Source organism: Eumetopias jubatus, unplaced genomic scaffold (genome assembly GCF_037043125.1).
Source record: "Eumetopias jubatus isolate StellerSeaLion01/CBP00866 unplaced genomic scaffold, mEumJub1_p1.0 scaffold_2, whole genome shotgun sequence".
NCBI lineage: Eukaryota > Metazoa > Chordata > Mammalia > Carnivora > Otariidae > Eumetopias > Eumetopias jubatus.
In genome coordinates this window covers 28,423,472-28,434,733 of record NW_028274808.1, presented here as the reverse complement: position 1 = coordinate 28,434,733, position 11,262 = coordinate 28,423,472, and the positions used below count along the sequence as shown (strand labels likewise).

The window sequence follows — 11,262 nt, the reverse complement described above, 5'->3', positions numbered from 1 at the left end:
GGGTCCTGGGATCGAGCCCCGCATCGGGCTCCCCGCTCAGCGGGAAGGCTGCTTCTCCCTCTCCCACTTCCCCTGCTTGTGTCTCTCTCTCTGTCAAATAAATAAATAAGATCTTAAAAAGAAAAAAATAAAACGACTCTCCAGTCTCTATTGCTTGGGAGTAAAATGCTTTTGTTATGCTTAACTTGTGGACCACAAAAATATTTATTCCAATGTTTCCCAAACTAAACATGTTCTAGATTCTCCTGAAACCTAGAGAATTGTTTACAGCATAGATGGCTGGGGTCCGGCCCCCAGAGAATCCGATTTAGTACATCTGGATTAAAGCCTAGGAATCAGCAAATCAGCAATCCAGGTAGTCTGCGGATCAAACTGAGAAACATCACCCTCCAAAATAATGAAGGGCATACCTCCCTTCCTCAAGAAGTTGGCGCCACTGGCAACTCCCAAGGTCCCCGCTCAGGAAAAGGCGGGTGAAACAAAACAGGGCGCTCATCCCTCCTCGCCCCACAGGGCCTTCGGAAAGCTACATCCGGTTGATGCCACTCGGGTGCGGGGTCCCAGGTGCTGGGCTGAAAGCCGAGAGAGCCCTCTAACCCGGTGGGTTTGGGCCGGGCGGGCAGGCTGGCGCGCGGGGGGGGGCGGGTGGTGGCGCCCGCGGGGCCGCGGCCAGGGAGCCCCACCCCTCCCCTGCACCCCCTCCCCCCGCGCCCTGGCCGGGTGCTTAGTCACCGTGAGGCTGCGCTTGCCCGAGGCCCGGGCATTTCCCCCCCTCCACCCCCTTCCCCGGGACCGCCCGCGGCCCCCCCCCTCCCCGCCCCGCTCTTCGCGCGTACTTCCGCGTGCATGGCCCTGCTGCCTCGGGCCCTGAGCGCGAGCGCCGGGCCGAGCTGGCCGCGGGCCGCGCGCGCTTTCCCCCGCTTCCCGCTGCTTCCGCCGCGGCGCACCCGCGCCCTCTCCCGCGCCATGGCGTGCAGGCAGGAGCCGCAGCTGCAGCGCCCGCCGCCCGCCGCCGGCGTCTCGGCCTCTTACGACTACCTGGTGATCGGGGGCGGCTCGGGCGGGCTGGCCAGCGCGCGCAGGGCGGCCGAGCTGGGCGCTAGGGCGGCCGTGGTGGAGAGCCACAAGCTGGGCGGCACATGCGTGAGTACGGGGTCCCCGGCGGCGGGCGTCTCCTGGCGCTTGTGTCTCTGCGGCGCCGCGTCCCGCAGCCCGGCTTTGTCTTCGCTTCGCAGGGGCAGCCTGTCCTCTTTGCTAGTGCAGTCCGTCAGTCCGGGCATGGGTCCCCAGCGCCGCGCTCTCTGCTTTCCCACCCGCATCTGAAATCAGGGTCCCAGCAGGTTTAGAGGAGACAAGTGTTAAGGGCTTCCCCGCGGCTCCCAAAGCGAAGCCTTCGTCTCTTCCAGCCCAGGGGCAGTGTTAACCGTAGGGGGTTAAAACCTAACAGAACTTGACTGCATCCTCCCTCCTCAAGGTGGAAGAGTACTGTATTCCATCCTTGATCTCATTCCCAGATCCGTGAAACAACTGCCCGTGGAAAAAATTGCAGCTGGCGCGGGGGGTCGGGGAGCCGGATTGGGTACACGCCTTGGAGGAATGCGGATCCTGATCCTCTCATTTCAAGGGGCACAATGATTTACAGCGATGGTTCTCGCCCCTTGACTGCATATTCGAATCACATGAGAAGTTGGCAAAATTCTGCCTGGGTTCCACTCCCGTGGCTTCTGATTTCACTGGTCTGAGGTGCAGCCTGGGCTTTGGGAGTCTTTAGAAGCTCAACAGGTGATTCTGATTGCAGCCAAAGTTGACAACCACTGACTATAGTTTACCTCGATGTAGGATTTACAATTAATTGAATTCTCAGATCTTTTCCTTTTGTTGGTTTTGTGTTTTTTGGGGGGTGGATTTTAAAACCGCCTCCAAAAAAGAGGGTCGAAAATCTTACGATTGAGAAGCTTCGTTAAAAAAAAAAAAGTTCCCATGTAATTGCTGTGGCCTTTTCTGTCACAAGACTTGGGTGAGGTACTTGCTATTAACATTACAATTCTGTATCCAAGAGTAACCTGGGATTGGAAAGGGTTTTCCACATTCTTTTGGAGACTGATGTTTAAATTACACCAAATTGGGGACTCCTTAAGGGCAGGGATGGGTTCATGTGTTTTGCCCCTTTTATCACCTTAACAAAATATCTTGCTCAATAACCATATGTGTAATGAATCAAACTCAAAATTGACAGTTTGTGGAAAGGGCTGACTCGTCCAGTACTCATTTTTCATGTTCAGCATGAAAGTGGGAATGGAGGAAAGGAAAAATCCCTGGTAATCATCACCTTGCACCTTGACATCTTAGTGCAGACTCCATTAGAAGTGTGTCTCTGCAGAAAACAGAGAAGGTGCCACTAGGAGGCCCCCTGGACAGCTGGTGAGAGCACTTGATGATTTCTCATCCTCCTACCTCTTTTTTCTTTCTTTCTTTCTTTTTTTTTAGGATTTTGTTTTTACGTAATCTCTACACGCAACGTGGGGCTGGAACTCACAACCCGGAGATCCAGTCTCACGCTCTACTGACTGAGCCAGCCAGGCACCCTGTACCTCTTTACTTCTCTCAGTTTTCCTCCTTCTGCGTTACATCATAATCAGCGTGTGGCATCCATCATTCTTGCCTGGTTCCACTGATATTAATCAAGAAGGGGCATTTTTAGGTTCTTGTTAGGAATATGAATACACTAAGAGGTGAACTACGTCTGGAGCAAGCGAAGAATAGCTCTGTTCAGCCATTTACTGCTTCCTTATAGAATGCCTGGCCTTGCCTGTGTCATTCTGCCACAGCAACTTTTCTTTTCCTGTAAGCATTGGTATCTTGGGGAGATCCCCTATTTCATATTTTCATGACATTCCATTTGGGTTCTTCTCAAACTGGCTTTTGGTTTTGAATTACAAGGAAGGGTGTTAGGTATGTGTTGAATATCAGAGAATATGTAACAATTGATAAGACAAGAGTTTAAATTTAAGATTCCAGTTATCTAGGCTAGCTATAGTTGCAGTAATAAACTTCTTATGTCCTGTGATTTCCAAGCAGGTGCAGGGAAAAGGGAGGCCCTCTGAAGCACATCATTTCATTTGTTCATGTCTTCATTTCCTGTATTCTAAGTGCTAAGTACTTGGATTGAGGCTGGCGGAGAGAAAAGGGTAGGTACAAATATCTGAAAGGCAAAGGTCCCTTCCCACATGGAATTTGCAATATAGTGGGGAAACAAAATGTTGACAGTCAACTCCAAAGTGAGGTGGTCTGTGTTAATTGCTGCCGATAGTAAAGAATTACAGTAGTGGAGAGTTGGAATCATCACTTCTGCCTGGGCACCATGGGATGGATGCTTTTGTGAAGGAGAGAGTATCTTTCTTTCTTTTTAGAGATTTTATTATTTGTCAGAGAGAGAGAAAGAGAGCACAAGCAGGGGGAGCGGCAGGCAGAGGGAGAAGCAGACTCCCCGCCGAGCAGGGAGCCCAGTGTGAGACTCAATTCCAGGACGGTGGGATCATGACCTGAGCTGAATGCAGACGCTTAACCAACTGGGCCACCCAGGCTTCCTGGAGAGAGTATCTTTCTGAACTTGAACAGGATGAATACCATTTTTTGATAGGGTAGGATCAGAGGCAAAGGCAGAGAGGCACGTTAGGTTGTGTAATTGAATTTGGAGCAGAGGGTGTCTCTAATAGAAGTCAGATAGGGGAAGCTGATGGGTAGGTTGTGGTAAAAAAAAAAAAATGAAGTTCCTGGGGGCACGTGGCTGGCCCAGTCCATAGAGCATGTGACTCTCAATGTTGGGGTGGTGAGTTCAAGCCCCACATTGGGTGTAGAACTTACTTAAAAAGAACGAAGTGAACTGTGTGAAATGGTTTTTGAGTAGGGGAGTGACTCAATAAAAGTGGTTTTGTGGTAGTGGTACAATTGAAAGATGTCCCTGGGGACAGTCAAAAAGAAGTTTCTTTAATATTGATTTGTTAAGCATTTTCTTCCTAAATAAAATATTTTGATTCTGGAGCATGGTGAATTTTTTAAGTTGCTGCGGATGAATTCACACCGAAGATCCAAATTAAAGTCTTCCTGTACCTTAACTCAACTTCTGGTGGTGATCATCCCGTTAGAGGGATTGTGTTTTTTCTTTTTTAAAGATTTTACTTATTAGAGAGAGAGAAAGAGTGAGCACGAGTGGAGGGGGCAGAGGGAGAGAGAGAAGCATACTCCCTGCTAACCAGGGAGCCCGATGGGGGGTTCAGTCCCAGGACCCCAAGATCATGACCTGAGCCAAAGGCGGAGGCTTAATCGACTGAGCCCCCCCAGGTGCCCCAATACTTTTAGCTTTATGAAACACTACATGAACCTTGTTATTTTCCTTTCATTTAGGATTAGACTCCCACAGATCCTTGTAGCAATTTGGGAAGCATTGTTCTGGTTCAGCACCCTTACTGAGGAGCAGAGTGGTGGCAGCTAAAATATACTAAACCTAACGGATAAACCAGGTCAAGAGGCATGGGTAGCTCTCATACCATGATTCCACCCTTAAATTGGTCTTTATTTTTCTCCATGGGGAAAAAGTTGTAGGGTATTAGGTTGGACACTAAAAGTGGGAAACTGGAAGAAATCATCTATTTTTCCCTAGAATTCAATTAAAGATAATAAACTCTTGTTGCCTATTGCAATTAAGTCATTTCTGAGGGCAGAAAAATAAATGAGATGATCTTTGAATTCAGTTTTTGGCATCTCCAAAACATTAAGCGTAATACTTCCCTCGTGATCAACTAAGGAGAAATGCAAAGATTGCCCAGAGCCAAGGTGAATGAGACCTTCTGGGAGTTTTGTCTCTGTGGTTCAGTTCTCGGCCTACGCAGACATGGGAAGAATCAGCTTGAGGAAAAGTTCTTTCTGATTTACTGCGCCCTTTGCCTCAGGGCCTGTGGGAGCACATGTTCCAGTGTTCTTGCTGAGTGTACTGATTCTGTAACCGGATTCTTGTGGTATAGGTGTGCAGTTCTTACCAACGGGAGTTCGTTCTAAGGGTTGCTTACTGGGCCCAAAGCCTTTTCTCTTTTTCTTTCCTTTTCTCTCCTCCCCTCCCCTCCCCTCCCCCTCCCTTTCCTCTCTCTTCTCTCTTCTCTCTTCCTTTCTCTTTTCTTTTTTAATAGAGATGTAATTGACGTATAACATTGTATTAGTTAAAGTGTACAGCATAATGATTCCATATTTGTATATCCTGCGGAATGACCACCAGAAGTTGAGTTAAGCTTGTCCCCATGCATAGTTACAAATCTTTTTTTCTTGTGATAAGAATTTTTAAGATCAACTCTTTTAGCAACTTCCAAATATGCAATATAGTATTATTAACCATGCTGTACATCGTATCCCCATGACTTACTGATTTTATAGCTGGAAGTTTGTACCTAGTAGAAGTCTTCTTGATTATTAATGTCACTGTGAACGGTGCTGCACAGCGCCAATTGGAGAGGCCAACAGGAAAGGCGGGGGTTTTAAAAGATGCCTGAGAAACAGGCTGCTCAGTAGACTGTTGTTTGTGTTTATCTAGGCTGAAAACCATGACTTAGCCACATGTAAATCGACCGACCTTGGAGGTGATATCAGGTACTTTGATATTATGATGCCTATATCTCCACATAAGGCTGAACATATTTTTAAAAAAATTTTAATGGTAAGAACACAACATGAAATATACCCTCTTAACAGATTTCTAAGCAGTGCAGTGTTGTTGACTATAGGTACAATGTGATACAGCAGGATACCTAGAACTTACTCATCTGCTTAACTGAAATTTTGTGCCTGTTGATTAGTAACTTCCCATTCCTCTCCCACCCCTGTCCAGACCCTGGCAACCACCATTCCATCCTTTGGTTTTATGAATTCGACTATTGTAGATATCTCATGTAGGTGAAATCCTGCAATATTTCATTTATTTCCCTTATTTTAATATAATGTCCCAAGGTTGAATATGCATTTTTAAGTGGACATTTACATAAAGGAGATCATACCTTCAGTATTTTTTAAGACTTTATTTAATATTTATTTGAGAGAGAGCATGCACAAGCAAGGAGGAGGTGCAGAGAGGGAAGTTGACTCCCCGCTGAGCAGGGAGCCCAACCTGGGGCTCAATCCCAGGACCCTGGGATCTGACCTGAGCCGAAGGCAGATGCTTAACTGACTGAGCCACTCACGTACCCCAACACAGCTTCAGTGTTGACAGGTAACCCTCAAAAACAGAAAGTTACCCTAATTTGTTTTGTGGGTTTAGAGTTTCGTAAGGTGTGGCACACCTATATTCATAAGTGCCAAATAAAGGAGTGATCAGAAAGGGTGGGGTTAGTTGAGGTAAGCAAATCCTAGTGTTGAAATTGCTCTTTTGATTTACCCTGTTGATGGTTTAATTTTTTTGTGCTAGGATTAGTGTAATATTGCTTTGTCATCTTGCCTCAGAACCCATTAAATCTGCCAGGCCAGAAAAGAAAGGCTGCCTCGGAACTCCTCAGAGGTCCTATTTGTTTGTAAAGGGTACTTTAAACAAGTCGTAACAGAGAATGTTTCTTGTAGAGTGGGATTGAAGGAATTTTGTGGGAAGACTAATGACCTTATAATTAATAACCATTTATTCACTGGGTGTTACAACATTAGATATGAAATGAGGATATACAATCCTAGGTTCTTTTCTTTTGGTGAGGGAGCAGGAGATGTAGGGCCAGAGATCACTGTCGTGGGCATCAGGGGGTAGAGAACTGACCATCCAGAAGAAGTTCTGTCTCACATAGCTATTTCTGGGTCCCCCTGGATGCCTCAGAGTAACAGTTCTTTTAAATTTGACAGCTGAGGGGCCCCTGGGCGGCTTGGTTAAGCATCTAATTCTTGATTTCGGCTCAGGCCATGATCTCAGGGTCGTGGGATCAAGACCTTTGTTGGGCTCCGTACTCACGGGGGAGTCTGCTTGAGATTTCTCTTTCTTCCTCGCCCTCCACCCCTCCCCCAGCTCGTGCTTTTCTCTCTCTGTCTCTCTCTCTCTCAAATAAATCTTAAAAAAATAAAATAAATTTGACACCTGGGACTGAGAGGTCCACATTAATCTCATGTTCTGCTTAGCTAAGTATTGAGCCAAAATGATTTTATTAAAATATTTTATTTATTTGAGAGAGAGCACAGAGTGAGAGGGAGAAGCAGGCTCCCCGCTGAGCAGAGATCCCAGTGTGGGGCTCGATCTCAGGACCCTGAGATCACGACCTAAGCCGAAGGCATATGCCTACCCGACTGAGCCACCCAGGCGCCCAGAGCCAAAATGATTTTAATTCCAACCTTTGTTAATATCTCTTGTATCATTTCATTTTCTTGCTTTAGATTCTGTTTTGCACAGAATACTTTTTTTTTCTTTAGCCTCCCAGTACTAATCTTTAATTGAAGTCTGAAATTTGAAGGTAAAGACATGGATATTGGATGTTTAAAATGTGTCAAGGTATAATGCTGTGATTTATGATAAAAAAATATACCTTTGGTCTTGGTCCCTGGCCCTGGCCCAGAGCTCCTAAAAACCCTTTGGAATTTTCTAAGTGATAAAAGTAATAAAGGTATCTTGATATTTATAACAAATGAATATTCCACACCTGAGTTTATGTAATGAGGTGACTTTTGGAAAGAACCTAAGGGTGAGACCTGGTTGGCTGGAGAACCAACCTTGTGATTTGAGGGTTGGGATTTCATTCCCATCTCCCTGGCCTCTGGGGAGGAGAGCTGGAGGTTGAATCAATCATGCCATGTAAACAAATCTTTGAAGGGAGAAAAAAGCCCAAAAGGTTGGGGTTCAGAGAGCTTCTGGGTTTGGCAAACACATGGAGATTGGAGGAGAGTGGCGGAAGCTCCACACCTTCCCACATATGGATCTCTTCCACCCGCCTGTGCTTGGGTTACATCCTTTTTATAGTAAACTGGTAATCTAGTAAGTAAAATGTTCCTCTAATTTCCATGAGCCACTCTAGCAATTAATCCAACCCGAGAAGGGCGTTGTTGGAACCTCTGAGAGTTGGTCTGGAGCACAGGTGATAACTGGTCTTGTGATTGGCATGTGCAGTAGGGCAGCCAACCGGCTTGAAGGACCAAACCCCCAATCTGTGGGATCTGATGCTACCTCTAGGTAGATAGTGTCAGAATTGAGCTAATTGCGTGATGGCGTCAGAGTAGTAGAGGCACAGGGCCAAGTGGTCTCATTCAGTCACTGTTGGTGTGAAGCTGATGAAACTTGACGAAGACAGGGATCTTTGTTCTGGTCGCCTATCTACTCCAACCCCTAGGACGGTCAGGCATGCACTAAGTAGGTATTCAGTATAGAGTTGCTGAAAGAATGAGCTGATGAAGTCATAGGGTTTTGCTTAGTGAATGATGACTGATCCAGCATATTCTAAGTGCTCCTTCCTCATGCCAGTCTTGAACCAGGTGGTAGGATGCAAAAAAAGAAAACAGGTAACTGTAGGCAACTCTGTGACGGGAAAAAGAAGCAGGGAACCAGAAGAAGGAAGTCTACTGTTAAGTGCAGGTGGCATTCTTGACAGGTGCAGTTGTCAGTGGACCAGATCCTCATTTTACCACCGACATGGGCAGTGTGAAGTTTTTACCTATCTGGGCAGAACTGAAGGTGAGAGGCGTGCAGCCTAGAAACATGGTGAAGCCCCTGAATTTTGCCGTGTGTATCATCAGACTCTTCACCTGTTCTGTCCCTGTTGGGAGGGGCCCCCGTCTCTACTGTGAGCCAATGCTGGCAGGCAAACTGAACAGGATTCTGAACCCTAGGTCGGGACAGGGAGTTCCCAGAGATGGACTGTCAGATTGCAAAGAACGCAAAGCTACAGGAGTGTCTCTGGTGTTGGCTGTCCTCAGGAATTCGAGAAACTTGTCTCTAAGGCTTATCATTGGTTAATGCCCCCTGGGGAATGAGGGCTCTGCAGGGAAATTTGCCAGGTGGAAAGTGTTGTATGTTTCAGGTCTTATCCGCTGTGTGCACCCCTGGGAAGTCAGAGCCCTGAGAACCCATCACCCTGGTGTCCCAGCCTGGGAGGCAAGCTTTCTGCCATCAGTTGATTCATTCCTGAAAGGGAGCCAGCCACCAGGGGAATTGATCTCTTCTTTTTCAAAAAGCCTTTTGTGAGCTTGGGGGCCCAGCAGACTGCAGAAATAATTCAGGGGAGTCCGTGTCATCCTCAGATCTATCATAAATTAGAAAAGAGGTGCTTTATTTGCATTATCTCGCATCTTCTCAAAATCTCTGTATTACCATTCCCATTTTACAGAATAAGAAACTGAGCTCAGAGATTTAGAAACTTACCCACCAACCGCCAGTAAGTAGGAGGGAAGGTTGGGATTCAAACTCATGTCTGTCTGACTCTGTGCTTGTGTTCTTCTGACAACCTACTGCACCTGTCATCTAGAGAGGAAGAAGGGTTGGTTGAGCATGACTATACAGAGCTTTCCACCCTGGCTTCCCCAGCTCTGTTGATAACTAATGGCTGTTTTCTTCCCTTCCAAGTCAGAGAGGCATCTGGTCATCAGTTGTGTTGTGCTGAAGTGTAACTAGGTTTCTAAAACCAGTGGAAAGACCTGGAGGCCTATTACTAGGAGCTGTCAAAATAGGGCGAGTTGTATTTCTTTCTTTTTTTTTTTTTTAAGATTTATTTATCTATCTGAGAGAGAGACAGAGAGAGCAAGCAGAGGGAGAAGGAGAAAAGCAGACTTCCCGCTGAGCAGGGAGCCCAACCTGGGGCTCTATCCCAGGAGCCTGGGATCATGACCTGAGCCGAAGGCAGACGCTTAACCAGCTGAGCCACCCAGGCGTCCCAGCAAGTTAAAACATTTTAGAAGGAAAAAAGGCAGAGACTTCTAAAACGTAAACCAAAGGGGCACCTGGGTGGCTCAGTTGGTTAAGCGACTGCCTTTGGCTCAGGTCATGATCCCGGAGTCCTGGGATCAAGTTCTGCATCCGGCTCCCTGCTCAGCGAGGAGCCTGCTTCTCCCTCTATCTAACCCTCTCCTCTCTCATATACTCTCTCTCTCTCTCTCTCATTCTCACTCTCTCAAAATAAATAAATAAATCTTTAAAAAAATGAATAAAATAAAAAGCAAACCAAAGTTAGTCATAACACTTGGGACGAGTGAAAGGCTATCTTGGCCCTTAGAAGAAGCATGTCCCAAACTTTTTAAAAAATTGCCTCAATAGCTTTCAGATAGCCCCAAATGTACATGAGGAATAAATTGATGATGCCTGAGAGTGGTTCAGAACATTTAGTGCCTTATGACCATTTAAATTGCTTTTAAAGGTTCCTGGGAAGCTGGAGAAGGTTGACTATAGGACAAATGGAGTGTATTTATGTAGTGTATTGAAATCATCCGTACTTTTGGGGAAAGTGATTTTGGATTCTGTCCTCATTGAAGCCTCTTGGTGAACTTAAGCTGCCAACTGCAGGGTATAGAACTGTGCATAGAAGGGACTTGGAAGCACCCTGCCCTCCAGATGAACCGGGAAGGGCAGGTCTGATGATAAAATCATTGCCACCAAGGGGCTGGGATTCAGCTGCCTTCCTCTCTTCTACCACATAGGAAACACCTGTCTTCCTCCTTCCTTAGAATTGGCTCATTCCATCTATTTCCATAACTCAAATACTTGGGAATTGAGAAATAGCATATCCTCTGCTTAGACCGATGGCTGGGCAGTGCAGGGAGAAAGCTGTAAATTGTTCTAACTGCTAATATAAAGTACTTTTTGAATAGCCTGCTTGTAATGCTAGTGTAGCTGTGATGCCTTTATTTTATGAGGGTTGAATTCTGCCCCCTTATCTCAATCATCTGAGTTCCCACTTCTGTTGCCTTCTGAATCCTTATTTTAGCAAAATCTCATAAAAGATCCAAGTCCACAACTAGATAGTGTGTGACCTGTCTCTTTCTAGGAGAAAAACCTCCAAAATGACTGATAGCTTGAAACTTATAGAAACATAACTCACTCCTTTATAATTCCTGGGTGCAGAATAATGGGAAATAATAGGATTAAAATGAAATTGCAGGAGGTATGCTGCAAGTAGAGCAATATCGGGTGACTGTTCATAAGACCTTTTTCAAATATTTGAGATCTTAATGAGATTTGGGCAGGTTTCTTTTACTCTACCATTTCATATAAAATCCCTTGGCAGGTGCGTACATATGTAGTTCAGATTTCACTGCAGGATGCCCAGA

General features: G+C 46.1%; 1 protein-coding gene across 1 annotated transcript in view; it reads left to right on the top strand.

The window, feature by feature from the left end:
- Positions 1–846: 846 nt before the first annotated feature.
- GSR (glutathione-disulfide reductase) overlaps positions 847–11,262 on the top strand; it is a 41,231-nt gene continuing 30,815 nt past the window's right edge. Inside the window, exon 1 of the mRNA XM_028087585.2 lies at positions 847–1,143. Coding sequence (XP_027943386.1) covers positions 847–1,143 — 297 coding nt within the window. The remainder of the gene's footprint in view (positions 1,144–11,262) is intronic.